Source organism: Bombus huntii, chromosome 3, assembly GCF_024542735.1.
Source record: "Bombus huntii isolate Logan2020A chromosome 3, iyBomHunt1.1, whole genome shotgun sequence".
NCBI lineage: Eukaryota > Metazoa > Arthropoda > Insecta > Hymenoptera > Apidae > Bombus > Bombus huntii.
Genome location: NC_066240.1, coordinates 16,474,460 through 16,497,529, shown reverse-complemented (window position 1 = coordinate 16,497,529; position 23,070 = coordinate 16,474,460). Strand labels below are relative to the sequence as shown.

The window sequence follows — 23,070 nt, the reverse complement described above, 5'->3', positions numbered from 1 at the left end:
CTAAATTCAGTAATAGACTTCTTGTATGGCCACGCGAATACTTAATGCGATACCTTTACCATGTAGCATCAAAATGATCTCTGATGAATGTACAATGTACGTAATATCGTAGGAATATTATAGGAGTGTAGGGGTACTATCAAATAGAGATAAATTTGCCATTGACGCTTCTTAATTCTTCTTCGTCGTATTAGAACTTTCTTTAAATAAGTATAAATTCCACGTTTACAATATATCGATAAATTATAAATTCGATTTAATATTAGGGGAATTTCTTTCCAATGCAAAAAGAATAGATTACGTTAGTGTCAGACTTGTTATTTGTACAATGTTATTTCATAAAATCTTTTTTTGATTCCACTAAAAAATAAAACGGTCGACGAAACGATCCAAAGGTAAACTTTTGACGAAGATACTCCATTGTCAGTCCGAGTATTTACGAACCACTGTGAACTTCCGGTTAGAGATCTGCGGCCAGTGCGGTTGCTACCAAAAAATTAATCAAACTGATTGCTTAACGAATTAATAGCGATGGTGCCATTGCAAATTCCGTCATTAATCGATTGAAATTGCTATCTGTTTAAAATGAATTTTCTAATTAAATTTATTAATATACTCTTTTACATATATATACATATATACAAATTTTACAACTTGTTAGCATTACGTGCTACATCTTACTGCTATTTTACTGATTTATGCTTTTTCGTTATTCTTTTTTGGTGCTTCTGATAAATACATATTATGTACAGTGGCACATGAAAGTATCTGAAAACTTATAGAAACTTGCTCTCAACATATTATGTCGATACTCAAATATTTTTGTGAGTCACTGTATGTATTTTATCGAGAATTGTAGTTAAAAAAATGGTAATTCTTCACTTCTTCCCTAACAGCAGATTTTTTTATCGTGAAATTTATGTATCTTTCTTGCTGATTTTTTGCGTCAGGATTTATCTGTACCTGGGATATTGGTCGTTTGCATTTGGAATATACTCTTTCAAGGATGATTCAAAGCTATTTTCTTTATCGTAATCTTTCTCGGGATTTTCGATACTGCCCTCCTCGTTCTCAAGAATAACATAGTAGCAAGTCGTTGCCTCGAGTGGTCGTTCTCCGACGTTTTCCACATCTTGCTCGCCTTCCTTCAATTCCGAAAACTCGCGTTCTGGATACTCTAACATCCAGATTTTAGTACCACCTACGTGATAAGCGGTTAAAGCTTCCGTTGGCCATTCCGGACCAGGTGTCTGTCTCGATTTTTCTTTACCTGAAAATCAGAGTGAATAATGTTTGAACAAGATAAATGTGCACAAACTCGTACTAGCCTTATTATAAATAATAATGGAAATATAACGATATTATCAGTAAGTAAATGTTTTGCGTTTTCTTGGCATGTAAAACGAAAATTTGGAGAGGGATATTTAGAAAAATTCTTCTTTTCCTAAATACATATATTTGTTATGTGACTTAATTTGAAAATATTCCGTTTAATTTAATGAAATATATTAAAACTGCTTAGTCTATTACATTTTTGGTCTGCTAAATTATCTCACCTTTACCGTCTTTTTCTTTATCTTTATCTTTGTACTTTCTTTCACTTGGTTTTTCCTTAATACGTTGGCTTTCAGTTACTTCCTCCACTTCATCTTCCTTACTATACGTTTCCTTCTCCGGAACAGATTCTGTTTTTCTATCTGCATCATTCTTGAACGAATTATCTTCGCTCGATTCAATCTCGGATTTTACAGTCTCCTCCTCGATTTCATCATCTGTACTTTCCGTTGTACCTGGGGAAGTGCTTTCGTCTTGTCTCGGATTTCTTTCGACTTGATCCTCGTAATAACAACTTTCAACACCTGTTTCATCTCTTTTCACAATTATTTCATCGTCTTCCTCATTCTCTTTATCTTCAACTTCAATAATTTGCAACATAGATCTAACCTTATATCTGTTACTACTAATTTTCCAATAACTCTTCTCAGTAGTCTTTGACGCTTCGGTGATCATGAAAATATTCGTAAGCCGAAAGCTACGATTTCCATATTTGGAAAATGGCTGCTCTATCTGCGTCTTTATATCTTCATTTTCATTAGTAAATTGATTAATCAGGAATTCAGGACAAACATTCTCTCTCTGAGGAATGTTTCGTTTAAATCGATTCTCCTGCTTCTCCAATTCTGTCTGCGATTCTTCATGACCCTTCGTAAATGCACTTTCAGTCCATTCGTGTTCTTTAAGGTGCAGTCCACTGATCTTTGTTCTCTGCTCTTTATCTGGACTGAACGGTAAGCAAAGTTTTCCCGTCACTAAACCTTCAGCTTGTTCTTCCAAAGGTTTTGACTTTAAAACATTCAAACACATCTTCGTCGTGTCTTTTACTTTCACCCGTTCTTCGTGTTCTTCTTCTTCCTCTTCTTCTTCCTGAGACTGTGTGATGATTTTTCTCACACTAGTCTCTTTTATAGGTTCCGCTACTGTTGTTTCTCGAATTTCAATTGTCGTTTTCTCTGTAGGTGGTACCTGCGAGAAAGATGGCGTCGTACGCATTGGTTCTTCATAATAGGGTTCCGTGGTGAATGAAATTTCTTCCCCCCTCGCTAATTTCTCCTCCATTTCCTTTATTTTCTTCTCGAATTCTTCTTTCTCCTTCTGAAGCTTCTTTTCTCTTTCTAATAATTTCTTCTCTCGTACCTCCAGCCATTTCTCTTTTTCGGAATATTTCTTCTTCAGGTCTTCAACTTCTGCCTCGAGTTCATCTTCTGTCGTCATTGCAGGATGTATTGTCATTTCTGGTTTCATTGGAACAACATCAGTTTGGAGGGCCGTAGCATTAACCGGAGGTGTTGCTTCGGGTAAAACTGGCGGTTCTCCATTGACACGTTCAGTTCCTGTTGTTGAAGAAGACTTGGTTTCATAAGCGCTTTTCATTTCTTTTTGCTTTTGGAAGATTTCGTGCATTCGTCTTGCCTTATTCATTTCCCATTCTTTCTCTTCTGTATCCAGCTTTTTCTCTCTATCTATAATTATTTCCGCAGTTTGTTCTAATTGTTTCAGTTCTTCTATCAACTCTTCTTTCTTTTCCTCTTGGCGTTGTTTCTTTTGTTCTTGATTCGTCGTACGTGTCACCATAGGTGTTGTTGATGCAGGAGAAATAGGTAGCTTGCTAACTTTTTCTTTAGTAATATTCGATACCTTTGTAGAAGTTATGGGTATGAGTGTTGTAACTTTCGCCGGTCTCGTAATATTTTCTTCCAAATAATCGATTGGCAAATATTCCGTAGTGAATTTCAAAGTTGGAGGCAGCGTATACTTCAAAGTAGTGATATTAGACTTTTTAGTTATTTCTATCCCAATGGATTCCTCTGTCGTTGTTTCAATAGCTGGACTTTTCAATGTTGTTTCCTCAGTAAATAATAGAGTTAAAGTAGTAGATACAATTTCAGGAATAGTCACAAAGGGAGTTGTAATATTTAGTTCTTCTTTGATAATTGTAACTTCTATTCGTATAATTTCTTTCGTAGGTGTTTCAATTTTTGGCGTCGTCGTCGTTATATTCTCTTCTACATAGTCGTACCAAGGTGGACTGAATGTCTCTTCTTCTTCCTCCTCCTCCGCCTCTTCATCCTTTTCTTCGTATTCTTCTTTAGGAACTGTTTCCTCATATATTTCATATACTTCTGCTTCGGTCGTAGTAACGATAGGGGACACGATTGATGTTATAGTAAATTCAGTCGTTTTAGCTGTTTCTACAGTCAACTCAGTGGTCAAAATTTCAATTGTTTCATTTACATAAGGGCTAGTAATATTAACTTCCCAATGACCCGTTATCGGTGATAAGGCCTCTGTTACTTTCACAAGTGTGGGTGCCTCGGTTGTAACAGGATATATTACTGTAATAGTTGTCTCTGTAGTGACAGGAATTGGAATCGTTTCAGTTGTAGTCAGCATCGGCGTTTCAGTGGTAATGGGCAAGGTTTCCGTGGTTACATTTGTGACTTCGACCGAAGGCGACGTAATTTCAACTTCAACGGCAAATGTTGTTTCAGTTGTCTCTGTAGTAACAGGAATTGGAATTGTTTCAGTGGTAGTGGGCAGGGTCTTCGTGGTTACATTTGTGACTTCGACCGAAGGCGATGTAATTTCAACTTCAACGGCAAATGTTGTTTCAGTTGTCTCTGTAGTGACAGGAATTGGAATTGTTTCAGTGGTAGTGGGCAGGGTCGCTGTGGTGACATTTGTGACTTCGATTGTAGGCGATGTAATTTCAACTTCAATGGCAAATGTTGTTTCAGTTGTCTCTGTAGTGACAGGAATTGGAATTGTTTCAGTGGTAGTGGGCAGGGTCGCTGTGGTGACATTTGTGATTTCGACCGAAGGTGACGTAATTTCAACTTCAACGGCAAATGTTGTTTCAGTTGTCTCTGTAGTAACGGGAATTGGAATTGTTTCAGTGGTAGTGGGCAGGGTCTTCGTGGTTACATTTGTGACTTCGACCGAAGGCGATGTAATTTCAACTTCAACGGCAAATGTTGTTTCAGTTGTCTCTGTAGTGACAGAAATTGGAATTGTTTCAGTGGTAGTGGGCAGGGTCTCTGTGGTTACATTTGTGACTTCGATTGTAGGCGATGTAATTTCAACTTCAATGGCAAATGTTGTTTCAGTTGTCTCTGTAGTGACAGGAATTGGAATTGTTTCAGTGGTAGTGGGCAGGGTCGCTGTGGTGACATTTGTGACTTCGACGGAAGGCGAGGTAATTTCAACTTCAACGGCAAATGTTGTTTCAGTTGTCTCTATAGTGACAGGAATTGGAATTGTTTCAGTGGTAGTAGGCAGGGCCTCTGTGGTGACATTTGTGACTTCGACTGTAGGCGATGTAATTTCAACTTCAGCGCCAAATGTTGTTTCAGTTGTCTCTGTAGTGACAGGAATTGGAATCGTTTCAGTTGTAGTCAGCATCGGCGTTTCAGTGGTAATGGACAAGGTTTCCGTGGTGACATTTGTGATTTCGACCGAAGGCGACGTAATTTCAACTTCAACAGCAAATGTTGTTTCAGTTGTCTCTGTAGTAACGGTGATAGGAATTGTTTCAGTGGTAGTAGGCAGGGTCTCTGTGGCTACATTTGTGATTTCGACCGAAGGCGTGGAAATTTCAACTTCAGCAGTAAATGTTGTTTCAGTTGTCTCGGTAGTAATAGAAATCGGAGTCGTTTCAGTTGTTGTCACCACAGTTGTTTCAGTGGTAGTGGGCACGGACTCTGTGGTAACATTTGTGACTCGGATTGTAGGCGAGGTAATTTCAACTTCAAGGGCAAATGTCGTTTCTGTTGTCTCTGTAGTGGCAGGAATTGGAATCGCTTCAGTTGTTGTCGGCACCGGTGTTTCAGTGGTAGTGGGCAGGGCTTCTGTGGTGACATTTGTGACTTCAACTGTAGGCGAGGAAATTTCAACTTCAGCAGTAAATGTTGTTTCAGTTGTCTCGATAGTAATAGGTATTCGAGTCGTTTCAGTTGTTGTCACCACAGCTGTTTCAGTGGTAGTGGGCACGGCCTCTGTGGTGATATTTGTGACTTTTATTGTAGGCGACGTGATTTCAACTTCAACAACAAGTGTTGTTTCCGTTGTCTCGGTAGTAATAGGTATTCGAGTCGTTTCAGTTGTTGTCACCACAGGTGTTTCAGTGGTAGAGGACACGGCCTTTGTGGTGACATTTGTGACTTCGATTGTAGGCGACGTGATTTCAACTTCAACAACAAGTGTTGTTTCCGTTGTCTCGGTAGTAATAGAAATCGGAGTCGTTTCAGTTGTTGTCACCACAGTTGTTTCAGTGGTAGTGGGCAGGGCTTCTGTGGTGACATTTGTGACTTCAACTGTAGGCGAGGAAATTTCAACTTCAGCAGTAAATGTTGTTTCAGTTGTCTCGGTAGTAATAGGTATTCGAGTCGTTTCAGTTGTTGTCACCACAGCTGTTTCAGTGGTAGTGGGCACGGCCTCTGTGGTGATATTTGTGACTTTTATTGTAGGCGACGTGATTTCAACTTCAACAACAAGTGTTGTTTCCGTTGTCTCGGTAGTAATAGAAATTGGAGTCGTTTCAGTTGTTGTCACCACAGGTGTTTCAGTGGTAGAGGACACGGCCTTTGTGGTGACATTTGTGACTTCGATTGTAGGCGACGTGATTTCAACTTCAACAACAAGTGTTGTTTCCGTTGTCTCGGTAGTAATAGAAATCGGAGTCGTTTCAGTTGTTGTCACCACAGTTGTTTCAGTGGTAGTGGGCAGGGCTTCTGTGGTAACATTTGTGACTCGGATTGTAGGCGAGGTAATTTCAACTTCAAGGGCAAATGTCGTTTCTGTTGTCTCTGTAGTGGCAGGAATTGGAATCGCTTCAGTTGTTGTCGGCACCGGTGTTTCAGTGGTAGTGGGCAGGGCTTTTGTGGTGACATTTGTGACTTCAACTGTAGGCGAGGAAATTTCAACTTCAGCAGTAAATGTTGTTTCAGTTGTCTCGGTAGTAATAGGTATTCGAGTCGTTTCAGTTGTTGTCACCACAGTTGTTTCAGTGGTAGTGGGCAGGGCTTCTGTGGTAACATTTGTGACTCGGATTGTAGGCGAGGTAATTTCAACTTCAAGGGCAAATGTCGTTTCTGTTGTCTCTGTAGTGGCAGGAATTGGAATCGCTTCAGTTGTTGTCACCACAGCTGTTTCAGTGGTAGTGGGCACGGCCTCTGTGGTGATATTTGTGACTTTTATTGTAGGCGACGTGATTTCAACTTCAACAACAAGTGTTGTTTCCGTTGTCTCGGTAGTAATAGGTATTCGAGTCGTTTCAGTTGTTGTCACCACAGGTGTTTCAGTGGTAGAGGACACGGCCTTTGTGGTGACATTTGTGACTTCGATTGTAGGCGACGTGATTTCAACTTCAACAACAAGTGTTGTTTCCGTTGTCTCGGTAGTAATAGAAATCGGAGTCGTTTCAGTTGTTGTCACCACAGTTGTTTCAGTGGTAGTGGGCAGGGCTTCTGTGGTGACATTTGTGACTTCAACTGTAGGCGAGGAAATTTCAACTTCAGCAGTAAATGTTGTTTCAGTTGTCTCGGTAGTAATAGGTATTCGAGTCGTTTCAGTTGTTGTCACCACAGCTGTTTCAGTGGTAGTGGGCACGGCCTCTGTGGTGATATTTGTGACTTTTATTGTAGGCGACGTGATTTCAACTTCAACAACAAGTGTTGTTTCCGTTGTCTCGGTAGTAATAGAAATTGGAGTCGTTTCAGTTGTCGTCACCACAGGTGTTTCAGTGGTAGAGGACACGGCCTTTGTGGTGACATTTGTGACTTCGATTGTAGGCGACGTGATTTCAACTTCAACAACAAGTGTTGTTTCCGTTGTCTCGGTAGTAATAGAAATCGGAGTCGTTTCAGTTGTTGTCACCACAGTTGTTTCAGTGGTAGTGGGCAGGGCTTCTGTGGTAACATTTGTGACTCGGATTGTAGGCGAGGTAATTTCAACTTCAAGGGCAAATGTCGTTTCTGTTGTCTCTGTAGTGGCAGGAATTGGAATCGCTTCAGTTGTTGTCGGCACCGGTGTTTCAGTGGTAGTGGGCAGGGCTTCTGTGGTGACATTTGTGACTTCAACTGTAGGCGAGGAAATTTCAACTTCAGCAGTAAATGTTGTTTCAGTTGTCTCGGTAGTAATAGGTATTCGAGTCGTTTCAGTTGTTGTCACCACAGTTGTTTCAGTGGTAGTGGGCAGGGCTTCTGTGGTAACATTTGTGACTCGGATTGTAGGCGAGGTAATTTCAACTTCAAGGGCAAATGTCGTTTCTGTTGTCTCTGTAGTGGCAGGAATTGGAATCGCTTCAGTTGTTGTCACCACAGCTGTTTCAGTGGTAGTGGGCACGGCCTCTGTGGTGATATTTGTGACTTTTATTGTAGGCGACGTGATTTCAACTTCAACAACAAGTGTTGTTTCCGTTGTCTCGGTAGTAATAGGTATTCGAGTCGTTTCAGTTGTTGTCACCACAGGTGTTTCAGTGGTAGAGGACACGGCCTTTGTGGTGACATTTGTGACTTCGATTGTAGGCGACGTGATTTCAACTTCAACAACAAGTGTTGTTTCCGTTGTCTCGGTAGTAATAGAAATCGGAGTCGTTTCAGTTGTTGTCACCACAGTTGTTTCAGTGGTAGTGGGCAGGGCTTCTGTGGTAACATTTGTGACTCGGATTGTAGGCGAGGTAATTTCAACTTCAAGGGCAAATGTCGTTTCTGTTGTCTCTGTAGTGGCAGGAATTGGAATCGCTTCAGTTGTTGTCGGCACCGGTGTTTCAGTGGTAGTGGGCAGGGCTTCTGTGGTGACATTTGTGACTTCAACTGTAGGCGAGGAAATTTCAACTTCAGCAGTAAATGTTGTTTCAGTTGTTTCGGTAGTAATAGGTATTCGAGTCGTTTCAGTTGTTGTCACCACAGGTGTTTCAGTGGTAGTGGGCACGGCCTTTGTGGTGACATTTGTGACTTTTATTGTAGGCGACGTGATTTCAACTTCAAGGGCAAATGTTGTTTCAGTTGTCTCGGTAGTAATAGAAATCGGAGTCGTTTCAGTTGTTGTCACCACAGGTGTTTCTGTGGTAGTGGGCACGAACTCTCTGGTAACATTTGTGACTCGGACTGTAGGCGTAATAATTTCAACTTGGACAAGAAATGTTGTTTCAGTTGTCTTTGTAGTTACAGTAATTGGAGTCATTTCTGTTATTGTTATCGATGGTGTTTCAGTAGAGATGAATGGTGTTTTCGTAGTAATTTTGGTAACTTCAATCGTAGGAAACGTAAATTGTATCGTAATAGACGGGATGGTTTCCGTTATTAGCTTTGTTACGGTTGGTACAGTTGTTGCTGTTACAGGAATTTCAACTGTGATAGTTTCAGTTGTGATATATTGTGTTTCCGTGGTAATATTTGTTACTTGAGTAGTGGGCAAAGTAATTGTAGTAACAGTTGATGGAGGAACGGTTATTACAGTTGTTACAACGACAGGCGTTGTCTCTACTGTTACAATAGTAGATTTCGTTGTAGTACTTTCCGTAGTAATGTATGGGGTTGTAATATTTGTAATTTTAGTAATTGGTGTTGTAATTTCAACTAAAGCATGGTATGTCGTTTCAGTTTCAGTAGTGGACGATCTTGTAATCATTTTTAGTGTTGTGATAGGTATAGTTGTTGTTTCTATTGATGTCGTGGTTACATAAATTGCGGTGATACTTTCAGTCGCTGTTGGAACTATTTCTGTAGCAATACGCTTAGTTGTAATTGGTAAAATTTCTGTAGCAGTACTCTTCGTAGTAACTGGTAAAAGTACCCTGGTAGTGGTCTCAACCGCAGTAGTAGTATTCTCGGTGATAGAGCTCTCAGTAGTGAGCCGTACACTTTCCGTAGTAATGACTGTACTTTCAGTAGGAGTAATTTTAGTTGTAGGTAATTTCGTAGCTGTAACCTTTAATATCGTGGTAAATTCTGAAGTTATCATAGTTGTTTCAGTTGTACTTGCTGTCGTAAATGCTGTTGTAATTGTTGTAATTGGTGCAGTTGTGATTTTATACCAAGACAGAGAAGATGATGTTATAATTAGTAACTTCGTGGTCTCTTCGTACTCGTACCATTCCGGCTTTGCAGTTTCCTTCTCTCCTTCTTTTTCTTCTTCTTCTTTATATTCCTCTTCATATTCTAATTCATGATAAGTTTCGAACATACTAACAAGTTCAGTTACTGGCAATGTCTCTTCAGATGGTGTTGTAAGTACAAATGTCTCCATTGGCGTAGCCTACATAGATAGTTTAAAATCGTTACATAAACTAACTTTAGTAGTTAGAGAACACACACAAAAAGTTTCATTAGAAAAATATAAATACGATTGCCTGTCTAATGCCATCACACCGGATATTGGATGTCTTAGAAATAAAATAAAATTCATTTCCAACTTACTATTTCAGTTGTAGTGAATAATGTTATAACTTCTGATGCGGTCGGCAATGAAGGAAGTGTAAATATTGTGGTAGAAGAAAATACATAAATCTCGGAAGTCTCGGGATAAGGCTCTGTGGTAAATTCTAACAAAGTTTCCGCAGTTAGTGGTATTTCCATAACGGATGAAACACTTTCAGTAGAAAACTCTGCAGTTATTGGTATTTTTCGTTCAGTTATTGTCGTCAATACTATTGGGACCGCTGAAATTAAGATCCCACTAATAAATTCCGCAGTTGCAGAAACTGAAAATTCATTTAGAATTTCATTTAGAAGCACTCCTTTCGAAAGTTGTACAAACTTAAAAGATTTAATTACTAACATACCAGTAACTATTACAGTAGTAGATGTTCCGGGAACGAGTGTTGTAGTAACAGCAGTTTCTTCTACAGTTGTTTCCACAGTTGTAGGAGGCGATGATGTGACTGCAGTCGTGAGGGGTGTGGTAGTTGTCTCTATCCAGGGTGTTGTAGTAACCACAGTTTCCTCTACGGTTGTTTCCACAGTTGCAGGAGGCGACGGTGTGGGTACTGTCGTGACGGCAGTGGAAGTTGTTTCAGACGTGGCTATTGTAGAAACAGTAGTTTCCTCCACAGCTGATTCCACAGTTGTAGGAGGCGATGTTGTGACTGCAGTCGTGAGGGGTATGGTAGTTGTCTCTATCCAGGCTGTTGTAGTAACCACAGTTTCCTCTATGGTTGTTTCCACAGTTGTAGGAGGCGACGGTGTGGCTATGGCCGTGACGGCAATGGTAGTGATTTCAGGCGTGGCTATTGTAGAAACAGTAGTTTCCTCCACAGTTGATTCCACAGTTGTAGGAGGCAATGTTGTGACTGCAGTCGTAATGGGTGTGGTAGTTGTCTCTATCCAGGGTGTTGTAGTAACGACAGTTTCCTCTATGGTTGTTTCCACAGTTGTAGGTGGCGACGGTGTGGCTATGGTCGTGACGGAAATGGTAGTTGTTTCAGGCGTGGCTATTGTAGAAACAGTAGTTTCCTCCACAGTTGATTCCAGAGTTGTAGGAGGCGATGTTGTGACTGCAGTCGTCATGGGTGTGGTAGTTGTCTCTATCCAGGGTGTTGTAGTAACCACAATTTCCTCTATGGTTGTTTCCAGAGTTGTAGGAGGCGACGTTGTGGTTATGGTCGTGACGGCAGTGGTAGTTGTTTCAGGCGTGGCTGTTGTAGAAACAGTAGTTTCCTTCACAGTTGATTCCACAGTTGTAGGAGGCGAAGTTGTGACTGCAGTCGTGGGGGGTGTGGTTGTTGTCGCTATCCCGGGTGTTGTAGTAACCACAATTTCCTCAATGGCTGTTTCCACAGTTGTAGGTGTCGACGGTGTTGCTATTGTCGTGAGGGCAGTGGTAGTTGCTTCAAGCGTGGCTATTGTAGAAACAGTAGTTTCCTCCACAGTTGATTCCACAGTTGTAGGAGGCGATGTTGTGACTGCAGTCGTAATGGGTGTGGTAGTTGTCTCTATCCAGGGTGTTGCAGTAACCACAGTTTCCTCTATAGTTGTTTCCACAGTTGTAGGAGGCGACGGTGTGGCTATCGTCATGACGGCAATGGTAGTGGTTTCAGGCGTGGCTATTGTAGAAACAGTAGTTTCCTCCACAGTTGATTCCACAGTTGTAGGAGGCGATGTTGTGACTGCAGTCGTAATGGGTGTGGTAGTTGTCTCTATCCAGGGTGTTGTAGTAAACACAGTTTCCTCTATGGTTGTTTCCACAGTTGTAGGAGGCGACGGTGTGGCTATTGTCGTGACGGCAGTGGTAGTTGTTTCAGGCGTGGCTATTGTAGAAACAGTAGTTTCCTCCACAGTTGATTCCACAGTTGTAGGAGGCGATGTTGTGACTGCAGTCGTAATGGGTGTGGTAGTTGTCTCTATCCAGGGTGTTGTAGTAACGACAGTTTCCTCTATGGTTGTTTCCACAGTTGTAGGTGGCGACGGTGTGGCTATGGTCGTGACGGAAATGGTAGTTGTTTCAGGCGTGGCTATTGTAGAAACAGTAGTTTCCTCCACAGTTGATTCCAGAGTTGTAGGAGGCGATGTTGTGACTGCAGTCGTCATGGGTGTGGTAGTTGTCTCTATCCAGGGTGTTGTAGTAACCACAGTTTCCTCTATGGTTGTTTCCACAGTTGTAGGAGGCGACGGAGTGGCTATGGTCGTGACGGCAGTGGTAGTTGTTTCAGGCGTGGCTATTGTAGAAACAGTAGTTTCCTCCACAGTTGATTCCACAGTTGTAGGAGGCGATGTTGTGACTGCAGTCGTAATGGGTGTGGTAGTTGTCTCTATCCAGGGTGTTGTAGTAACCACAGTTTCCTCTATGGTTGTTTCCACAGTTGTAGGAGGCGACGGAGTGGCTATGGTCGTGACGGCAATGGTAGTTGTCTCAGGCGTGGCTATGGTAGAAACAGTAGTTTTCTCCACAGTTGATTCTTCAGTTGTAGGAGGCGATGTTGTGACTGCAGTCGTGATGGGTGTGGTAGTTGTCTCTATCCAGGGTGTTGTAGTAACCACAGTTTCCTCTATGGTTGTTTCCACAGTTGTAGGTGGCGACGATGTTGCTATTGTCGTGTGGGCAGTGGTAGTTGCTTCAAGCGTGGCTATTGTAGAAACAGTAGTTTCCTCCACAGTTGATTCCACAGTTGTAGGAGGCGATGTTGTGACTGCAGTCGTGATGGGTATGGTAGTTGTCTCTATCCAGGGTGTTGTAGTAACCACAGTTTCCTCTATGGTTGTTTTCACAGTTGTAGGAGGCGACGGCGTGGCTATGGTCGTGACGGCAGTGGTAGTTGTTTCAGGTGTGGCTGTTGTAGAAACAGTAGTTTTCTTCACACTTGATTCCACAGTTGAAGGAGGCGAAGTTGTGACTGCAGTCGTGGAGGGCGTGGTTGTTGTCTCTATCCCGGGTGTTGTAGTAACCACAGTTTCCTCTATGGTTGTTTCCACAGTTGTAGGTGGCGACGGAGTGGATATTGTCGTGAGGGCAGTGGTAGTTGCTTCAAGCGTGGCTATTGTAGAAACAGTAGTTTCCTCCACAGTTGATTCCACAGTTGTAGGAGGCGATGTTGTGACTGCAGTCGTGATGGGTGTGGTAGTTGTCTCTATCCAGGGTGTTGTAGTAACCACAGTTTCCTCTATGGTTGTTTCCACAGTTGTAGGTGGCGACGATGTTGCTATTGTCGTGTGGGCAGTGGTAGTTGCTTCAAGCGTGGCTATTGTAGAAACAGTAGTTTCCTCCACAGTTGATTCCACAGTTGTAGGAGGCGATGTTGTGACTGCAGTCGTGATGGGTATGGTAGTTGTCTCTATCCAGGGTGTTGTAGTAACCACAGTTTCCTCTATGGTTGTTTTCACAGTTGTAGGAGGCGACGGCGTGGCTATGGTCGTGACGGCAGTGGTAGTTGTTTCAGGTGTGGCTGTTGTAGAAACAGTAGTTTCCTTCACAGTTGATTCCACAGTTGAAGGAGGCGAAGTTGTGACTGCAGTCGTGGCGGGCGTGGTTGTTGTCTCTATCCCGGGTGTTGTAGTAACCACAGTTTCCTCTATGGTTGTTTCCACAGTTGTAGGTGGCGACGGAGTGGATATTGTCGTGAGGGCAGTGGTAGTTGCTTCAAGCGTGGCTATTGTAGAAACAGTAGTTTCCTCCACAGTTGATTCCACAGTTGTAGGAGGCGATGTTGTGACTGCAGTCGTGATGGGTGTGGTAGTTGTCTCTATCCAGGGTGTTGTAGTAACCACAGTTTCCTCTATGGTTGTTTCCACAGTTGTAGGAGGCGACGGCGTGGCTATGGTCGTGACGGCAGTGGTAGTTGTTTCAGGCTTGGCTGTTGTAGAAACAGTAGTTTCCTTCACAGTTGATTCCACAGTTGAAGGAGGCGAAGTTGTGACTGCAGTCGTGGAGGGCGTGGTTGTTGTCTCTATCCCGGGTGTTGTAGTAACCACAGTTTCCTCTATGGTTGTTTCCAGAGTTGTAGGAGGCGACGGTGTGGCTATGGTCGTGACGGCAGTGGTAGTTGTTTCAGGCGTGGCTGTTGTAGAAACAGTAGTTTCCTTCACAGTTGATTCCACAGTTGTAGGAGGCGAAGTTGTGACTGCAGTCGTGGGGGGTATGGTTGTTGTCGCTATCCCGGGTGTTGTAGTAACCACAGTTTCCTCTATGGTTGTTTCCACAGTTGTAGGAGGCGACGGTGTGGCTATTGTCGTGACGGCAGTGGTAGTTGTTTCAGGCGTGGCTATTGTAGAAACAGTAGTTTCCTCCACAGTTGATTCCACAGTTGTAGGAGGCGATGTTGTGACTGCAGTCGTAATGGGTGTGGTAGTTGTCTCTATCCAGGGTGTTGTAGTAACGACAGTTTCCTCTATGGTTGTTTCCACAGTTGTAGGTGGCGACGGTGTGGCTATTGTCGTGACGGCAGTGGCAGTTGTTTCAGGCGTGGCTATTGTAGAAACAGTAGTTTCCTCCACAGTTGATTCCAGAGTTGTAGGAGGCGATGTTGTGACTGCAGTCGTCATGGGTGTGGTAGTTGTCTCTATCCAGGGTGTTGTAGTAACCACAGTTTCCTCTATGGTTGTTTCCACAGTTGTAGGAGGCGACGGAGTGGCTATGGTCGTGACGGCAATGGTAGTTGTCTCAGGCGTGGCTATGGTAGAAACAGTAGTTTTCTCCACAGTTGATTCTTCAGTTGTAGGAGGCGATGTTGTGACTGCAGTCGTGATGGGTGTGGTAGTTGTCTCTATCCAGGGTGTTGTAGTAACCACAGTTTCCTCTATGGTTGTTTCCACAGTTGTAGGAGGCGATGTTGTTACTGCAGTGGTGATGGGTGTGGTAGTTGTCTCTATCCAGGGTGTTGTAGTAACCACAGTTTCCTCTATGGTTGTTTCCACAGTTGTAGGATGCGACGGTATGGCTATGGCCGTGACGGCAGTGGTAGTTGTTTCAGGCGTGGCTGTTGTAGAAACAGTAGTTTCCTTCACAGTTGATTCCACAGTTGTAGGAGGCGAAGTTGTGACTGCAGTCGTAGGGGGTATGGTTGTTGTCGCTATCCCGGGTGTTGTAGTAACCACAGTTTCCTCTATGGTTGTTTCCACAGTTGTAGGAGGCGACGGTGTGGCTATTGTCGTGACGGCAGTGGCAGTTGTTTCAGGCGTCGCTATTGTAGAGACAGTAGTTTCCTCCACAGTTGATTCCACAGTTGTAGGAGGCCATGTTGTGACTGCAGTCGTGAGTGGTGTGATAGTTGTCTCTATCCAGGGTGTTGTAGTAACCACAGTTTCCTCTATGGTTGTTTCCACAGTTGTAGGAGGCGACGGAGTGGCTATGGTCGTGACGGCAATGGTAGTTGTCTCAGGCGTGGCTATGGTAGAAACAGTAGTTTTCTCCACAGTTGATTCTTCAGTTGTAGGAGGCGATGTTGTGACTGCAGTCGTGATGGGTGTGGTAGTTGTCTCTATCCAGGGTGTTGTAGTAACCACAGTTTCCTCTATGGTTGTTTTCACAGTTGTAGGAGGCGACGGCGTGGCTATGGTCGTGACGGCAGTGGTAGTTGTTTCAGGTGTGGCTGTTGTAGAAACAGTAGTTTCCTTCACAGTTGATTCCACAGTTGAAGGAGGCGAAGTTGTGACTGCAGTCGTGGAGGGCGTGGTTGTTGTCTCTATCCCGGGTGTTGTAGTAACCACAGTTTCCTCTATGATTGTTTCCACAGTTGTAGGTGGCGACGGCGTGGCTATGGTCGTGACGGCAGTGGTAGTTGTTTCAGGCTTGGCTGTTGTAGAAACAGTAGTTTCCTTCACAATTGATTCCACAGTTGAAGGAGGCGAAGTTGTGACTGCAGTCGTGGAGGGCGTGGTTTTTGTCTCTATCCCGGGTGTTGTAGTAACCACAGTTTCCTCTATGGTTGTTTCCAGAGTTGTAGGAGGCGACGGTGTGGCTATGGTCGTGACGGCAGTGGTAGTTGTTTCAGGCGTGGCTGTTGTAGAAACAGTAGTTTCCTTCACAGTTGATTCCACAGTTGTAGGAGGCGAAGTTGTGACTGCAGTCGTGGGGGGTATGGTTGTTGTCGCTATCCCGGGTGTTGTAGTAACCACAGTTTCTTCTATGGTTGTTTCCACAGTTGTAGGTGGCGACGGAGTGGATATTGTCGTGAGGGCAGTGGTAGTTGCTTCAAGCGTGGCTATTGTAGAAACAGTAGTTTTCTCCACAGTTGATTCCACAGTTGTAGGAGGCGATGTTGTGACTGCAGTCGTGATGGGTGTGGTAGTTGTCTCTATCCAGGGTGTTGTAGTAACCACAGTTTCCTCTATGGTTGTTTCCACAGTTGTAGGAGGCGACGGCGTGGCTATGGTCGTGACGGCAGTGGTAGTTGTTTCAGGCTTGGCTGTTGTAGAAACAGTAGTTTCCTTCACAATTGATTCCACAGTTGAAGGAGGCGAAGTTGTGACTGCAGTCGTGGTGGGCGTGGTTGTTGTCTCTATCCCGGGTGTTGTAGTAACCACAGTTTCCTCTATGGTTGTTTCCACAGTTGTAGGAGGCGATGTTGTTACTGCAGTCGTGATGGGTGTGGTAGTTGTCTCTATCCAGGGTGTTGTAGTAACCACAGTTTCATCTATGGTTGTTTCCACAGTTGTAGGATGCGACGGTGTGGCTATCGTCGTGACGGCAGTGGTAGTTGTTTCAGGCGTCGCTATTGTAGAGACAGTAGTTTCCGCCACAGTTGATTCCACAGTTGTAGGAGGCGATGTTGTGACTGCAGTCGTGAGGGGTGTGGTAGTTGTCCCTATCCAGGGTGTTGTAGTAACCACAGTTTCCAGTATGGTTGTTGCCACAGTAATAGGCGACGACGGTGTGGCTGTTGTCTTGACAGATGTGCTAGTTGTTTCAGGCGTGGCTATTGCGGAAATAGTAGTTTCCTCCGTAGTTGTAGGTGGTGACGGTGTGGCTGAAGTCGTGGCGGGAGTAGTAGCTGTCTCAATCCAGGGTGTTGTAGTAACGACAGTTGCCTCCATTGTTGTTTCCACAGTTGTAGGAGACGACGGTGTGGCTGTAGTCACGACCGAAGTGCTAATTGTTTGAGGCCTGGCTATTGTAGTAATAGTAGTTTCCTCCGCAGTTGTAGGTGGTGACGGTGTGGCTGTAGTCGTGGCGGGAGTAGTAGCTGTCTCTATCCAGGGTATTGTAGTAACGACAGTTTCCTCTATTGTTGTTTTCAGAGTTGTAGAAGGCGACGGTATGGCTGTAGTCGTGACGGCAGTAGTTTTTGTTTCAGCCCTGGCTATTGTAGAAATAGTAGTTTCTTCCACAGTTGTTTCCACAGTTGTAGGAGGCGACGGTGCGGCTGTTGTCGTGGCGGGAGTTGTAGCTGTCTCTTTCCAGGGTGTTATAGTAACCGCAGTTTCCTCTATGGTTGTTTCCACAGTAGTAGGCGTCGACGGTGTGACAGATGTGCTAGTTGTTTCAGGCGTGGCTATTGCGGAAATAGTAGTTTCCTCCACCTTTGTAGGAGGTGACGGTTCGGCTGTCGTCGTGACGGGAGTGGTAGCTGTCTCAATCCAGGGTGTTGTAGTAACGACAGTTTTCTCCGTTGTTGTTTTCAGAGTTGTAGGTTGCTTCGGTGTATCTATAGTCGTGAGAGCAGTCGTAGTTGTTTTAGGTGTGGCTATTATAGAAACAGTAGTTCCTCCCACTCTTGTTTCCACAGTTGTAGAAGGCGGCGGTGCTGTTATAGTCGTAGCGGTAGTTGTAATTGTTACACTCCTGTGTGTTGTAGTGGCTGGAGTTTTCTCCGTTGTTGTTTCCTCAGTTCTTGTGGAGGTTGTAGTAATGGGTGTGATATTTGTCGTTTCAGGAACCGTTTGTGTGGTCCTTGCAGTCTCTCTCTCGGTTGTTTTCGCAGGTGTTGGTTGCGACTGTGTGGTTGTAATCGTAATGGGAGTTGCAGTGCTGGTTGTTGTAGTAGCAGGTGTTCTTTCGGTAATTGTTTCGGCAGCTTTCAGACTCGACAATGTTGTTGTAACCGCAGCTGGAGTTGTAGTTGTTGCAATTCTGGATGTCGTAGTAGCAGGTATTTCCTGCGTAATTGTTTCTACAGTTGTTGGAGGGAACGTCGTGGTGGTGATGGTAGTGGGGGAGATAGTTGTCGTTTCAGGTGCCGGTTGTATAACCATTGTAATCTCTGTCTCGGTGGTTTCCGCAGTTGTTGGGGGCGACAGTGTGAGTGTAGTTGTTTCAATCCTAGGTTTTGTAATAACTGCAGTTACTTCAATAGTTGTTTCCACAGTCGGTGAAGGGGACATTGTAGTAATGGCTGTAATTGAGGATATAATTGTTGCCGTAGAGGCCTGCGATGCAGTCGCAGTACTTTCTGACTCTGTGGTTTCCACACTTGTTGGTAGCGACTGTGTAGTTGTAGTTGTATCGATCATAGTAGTTATTTCGGGCCTGGTTGCTGTAGTAGTATCAGCAGATTCTTCCACAATCGTTTCCACAGATGTTAGTGGCAACATTGTAGACATGGTGGTAATAGGAAAGCTAGATGTTGTTTCAGGTACTGGTTTTGTAGTAATAGAAGTGTCTTTTACGGTGGCTTCCACAGTTGTGTAATCCGACATTGTAAACTTCGTAATGATGGGAAATATAGATGTTGATACCGTCGTAGTAATAGTTGTTTCTTCCGCAGTGGTTTTAGTCATTGTTGTTGGCAACGTTATGGCAGTGGTATATAGGGGAATGGTAGTTGTTATGTCGCGTAAGAGTGTCGTTGTAACAATTTGTTCTTTTGTAGTGGTTTCCACTGACGTTGGTAACGACATTTTAACAGTTACGTGAGTGATAGTTGTTGTTTCAAGTGTCGATGTCATCGCAATTATAGTTTTTTCTGTAGCCTTTTTCGCAATTGTTGGTTGGAAGGTTGTGGTTGTCGTTGGTAATGGTATTGTAATATCAGTAATTTCATGCATAGTAGTTTCCACGGTTGCCGATGGCGGCATTGTCGTTGGAGTAATGATAGACTTGGTAGGAGTTGTTTCAAACACTGGCGACGGCATCGTAGTCATGTTGGTAATGGGGATGTTTCCTATCGTATATGTCGTTGTACGTGTAGTTATTTGTGATTCGGACAGGCTGATTGTTTCTTTCGGCGTTATTGCCATTGTTCCAATATAATCATCATATCCGTGCCACATAGAAGTCCCTTTAGTACTTTCTTTCTCATACGCACCATGCGTATCTATAATAGACACAGTTGTAGTTCCTATTTGATCTAACCAGCTCAAAGTTGTCTGTAACCTATCTATTTCGCTTTGGTGTTCAGTGTTATAAGTTAACTGAGATTCAATATCCGATTTGGTCGTATGTATCAGCTGCATAATATCCGAGTACGCATGGATTTCTTTTTCATAAATATCCGTTGTTTTCTCACCTATGTCTTTTCTATTCCTAACATTCCTTTTTCTCCTTTTCTTAACGAAAGCTGTAGTTTTCTTAGGGATCAAATGTAATCTCAATATTTGATATAGATTTAAATTTTGACTTGTGGTGGGTGAGCCGGATGTCGTTTCATTGATAATTCGTTGCGCCTGCGATGCTTCTACCAATCTCGGCAATAAATGCGTTTTATTCCATTGATCTTCTAACTTAAAATATTCGTCGATCGAAGAACTCTGATTCAGTTTTTTCCGCTTGCCACGAAAGAACGAGTTTAACCATCTTCTTGCCCTTTTTGTTCTTTCACGATCGTCTCTTAAATTCGATTCATGATTGACCGGAATTGATTTCAGATTCCTGACAAGCCGATGGTGTGGCTTTCTATAAGTACTTATAGGTGAAAAATCGGCGCAAAATCGGGGATGAATATAATCTGTGAAAGGATAAGGATAACTGACTTCGTGATCCTTCATAGGAACAGACTTCGATTTGTACCGTGTCTCTTCGATATTTACTAAATCTAAATCGTTCTTAGATGATATCCGAATGAAATTTTTTTCTACTGTACTGCTATTGTTCCGTAAATTAATATTTCTCCGCCATTGTTCGAGGATCGCTGATAAATCGGTACACTCAGCATGATACGAGGTCACTCGTTCGTTATTTACTATAATATCTTCTTGCAATATTTTTACTGTTTCCGTAGCATAAAAATTAACGTTCTATAATCAACATTCTATAATTAATATTCTTAGTGACAGTAGCGATTCGATCGTGACAGTAATCTTTAACAGCGGTTGCCAATTGGTTATGATCGTGACGTATTAAGTATTCTCGAAATTACCAAATAAAAAATTATAACGTTTTATTTTGTTAAATATTAATGGCAACGCTTTTGAATTGTTCGACGAAACTTTTTGCATGTACTTACAGTATTATCTTCCATTATAATAGCTCTATTGTTACTGTTACTGTAAACCGGATGGTTATCAATATTTCCAGTGATGTTGACAGTTGCACGTACTTTCTCTGCTGCTATTGTCATGTACATCGCAATCAACTTACAAATCACAATGAGAAATATATTTTGCATAGCGTCATATCACGCACGTTCATTGATATTCTCGCACTTTTCTAACGCATGCTTATCAATCCTGTCGCGTATCATCGTGTCAAACGAACTGTCACGCGAACGTAGTATTGTAAGTAATTTCGTCATGGTACAGTTCGATCGCGTGTGCCATCGATTATTTTCGATTCCTGAATAAATTAGTTTCGTTGCATGTATCGATACTCTTTTAAAAATAATACACAGTCCATGATACGAAATGTAGTAGCGATTTTCAACGAACGATAAAAAATTGAATGGTATGTGAGATAATAGGGAATACTTTTTTATTGCTGTTTAAATTATTCTCATTCGAGTAATGAGCAATTAAGGTTAATAACAGAGAGCTTATGTAATAAAAAACAAAAGTGACATTTACCTTTAATCGTGTTTCGATGTCAATACGAATATCATCGGTTAATGACAATTATTTGTGCTACTTTTCATCGTTCAATATGTTTGAACTTTTTTAAATATTTAACCGCACCATATATTAGCATATGTACAGATGTATCAATTAATCCTTGCTTCTATTTTATGCAAGCTATGCTATGATATTGGAATCCATTTTTTCGTGCACGAATCTAACGCTAACATGCGGTTCGTCAATTTACATCTTGATAAGACACTCTTACGCTCAGTATTCGAAATTATTAACACACGTTGCGTGTGCCTGTGCCAGTATCGCTATGATTGGTTCTCGATCATTGATCGTTCTTGTGTACAAACTTTTCTTTAAGGATTATAGTAAGTAGCTTAACAATTTCGTGTATTGTTTTACAGTCAATTAATCGAAAATCAATAAATTTGTATCTTTCAGCGTTTGATCCGTTTATGATGCAGCTGGAGGAAGAAAGGAACAAAGAACGATTCAATATTATAGACGAGATCTTTCGAACCTTGAGCATGGCCGGCTTAATTTATTCTTTGTACTCCTGTCATGGATATTACGCGCTCGGCGCCTGTGTTGTAACCAGCTTATCAATTTTAGACTTGTTCAAACTGTACAGAATAAAGAAGAAACAGACAGAGGTAGTTTCGTAAAATATTACACGAAATTTCTTCGGCAATTTAAAGGTTCGCGTTAACTCGTCGTTTGAAAGATCCCGTGGATCCCGTCGATCCACGATGGATTATTTGAATGTGTTAATTTTTTATTTCGACAAATTTCGTTTAACTTAAAGACACTTTTTTTAAATAAAAGATTGCAGGTTATATATAAAGTATATTTCAAGATTGAACCGTGTGTTGGAATTTTAATTCCAGGAAATGGAAATGTCGCGTTTCTACGATAATTCAAGTGAAACAAAAGCAACCTACGAATCAAGGCTTAACATATTCAATTGGGTAATTCTTGGTGGGAGTTTCGCGTAAGTGCAGCAGTTTTCTTTAATTGCAAATTATATTATTACACTGTTCAGTGTATATAAATAGACGATTAATTCATAGTTCTCGACATGATATTCAGGTATACGGTAGGTAATAATTACGCTGTAGTAGCAAATTATCCTCTGCTCCTGGCGAATTGGGCGCTATCTCCGGAAGGATTTTATCAAGGATGGACCATGCGACGTACCATTAACGATTACTTGATGGCAACTTACGTCATGTGCATGACGGAAGCTTTACGACAAGCTGGCACGTCATAAAAATGTTTCTCTCTCTCTCCCTCTCTGTTCCTATCTGCTTAATTTACATATACATTTATTGCAACGTATACATTTCTTGTAATTATTTAAAATGTTGCTACGTTGTATATGAAATTAATAATTCCTCTCTCTTTCTGCTTAATAATTTTTTCAAAGTTATGTAGAGACAATACGAAGCTAACCCGCGAGATTTATCCGCGAGACTGCTGTCTTGCGTCATGAATAAAGTACGCTAGGCGAGCAAGCGAGGGGAAGTTTTCGACAAAGTTGTTCAGTATGCGTCCAAACCAAGTGAGATAGAATCTGTGAGCATCTTTAATCTTGCCAAAAAAACCGACAAATCGGGCTCGCCCCGAGGCGACACCAAACTCGTCCCAAATTTGTCTCGTACTATCCGTATATGCCTTTGAAATTGCGTATTTTTTTCTTTAAAACACACAATAGTATTTTTTCAATGAAATTCAAAATAGACAATTTTTATTCATATTTTCAACATAATCGTTAATCATTGTAAAGTATTCTCTACGAACTTTGTGTATGTTTTAGATTGTTATCTGACTTGAATACAAAATTCTAACCGACTAATCGTTTCTCATGTTTTATAAGAAATCACTGTTAAACCGTTGGAGAATAACTTTAGAAATGTATAAACGCTAACAAACTGTATAAGGTAAATCTATTTTATTATAAGAAATAAAATTTGTCATGTGATCAATAATTTTGAATACTTTTATGATTTCATTTATCCCATAATCCATCTTCTACTTTTAAATCACCAACCAAAGATACATGTATATGTAGCATGTAATTTATTCAAGTACAGGAAAGAATGTAGAATTATGCTATGGAAGAACGATTGGATGAAATGAATTCGAA

General features: G+C 42.1%; 2 protein-coding genes across 2 annotated transcripts; one reads left to right on the top strand and one right to left on the bottom strand.

The window, feature by feature from the left end:
• Nucleotides 1-833: 833 nt before the first annotated feature.
• On the bottom strand, nt 834-20,488 carry LOC126863696 (uncharacterized). The gene is made up of 5 exons (XM_050614107.1): nt 20,369-20,488; nt 10,340-20,159; nt 9,975-10,258; nt 1,557-9,813; nt 834-1,270 (listed from the first exon to the last, which is right to left on the bottom strand). Exons 1-5 carry the CDS (start codon nt 20,486-20,488, stop codon nt 954-956), a joined length of 18,798 nt encoding a protein of 6,265 aa, XP_050470064.1. The 3' UTR covers nt 834-953.
• A 608-nt stretch (nt 20,489-21,096) lies between these two features.
• LOC126864122 (uncharacterized) lies at nt 21,097-22,955 on the top strand. The gene is made up of 4 exons (XM_050615104.1): nt 21,097-21,292; nt 21,366-21,577; nt 21,812-21,915; nt 22,014-22,955. The coding sequence occupies exons 1-4, from the start codon at nt 21,097-21,099 to the stop codon at nt 22,192-22,194; spliced, it is 693 nt and encodes a 230-aa protein (XP_050471061.1). The 3' UTR covers nt 22,195-22,955.
• Nucleotides 22,956-23,070: the final 115 nt, after the last annotated feature.

What these genes read in the sequence shown, in the direction of transcription:
- LOC126864122 (XM_050615104.1), top strand. Translation starts at nt 21,097, where the DNA reads ATGATATTGGAATCCATTTTTTCGTGCACGAATCTAACGCTAACATGC. An exon ending in TAAAGAAGAAACAGACAGAG is followed by an intron (nt 21,578 to 21,811) that starts GTAGTTTCGTAA and finishes TTTTAATTCCAG; the next exon opens with GAAATGGAAATGTCGCGTTT. An exon ending in ATTCTTGGTGGGAGTTTCGC is followed by an intron (nt 21,916 to 22,013) that starts GTAAGTGCAGCA and finishes CATGATATTCAG; the next exon opens with GTATACGGTAGGTAATAATT.
- LOC126863696 (XM_050614107.1), bottom strand. Translation starts at nt 20,488, where the DNA reads ATGTACATGACAATAGCAGCAGAGAAAGTACGTGCAACTGTCAACATC. An exon ending in TATTCACTACAACTGAAATA is followed by an intron (nt 9,814 to 9,974) that starts GTAAGTTGGAAA and finishes CTATCTATGTAG; the next exon opens with GCTACGCCAATGGAGACATT. An exon ending in TAAAGAAAAAGACGGTAAAG is followed by an intron (nt 1,271 to 1,556) that starts GTGAGATAATTT and finishes TCTGATTTTCAG; the next exon opens with GTAAAGAAAAATCGAGACAG.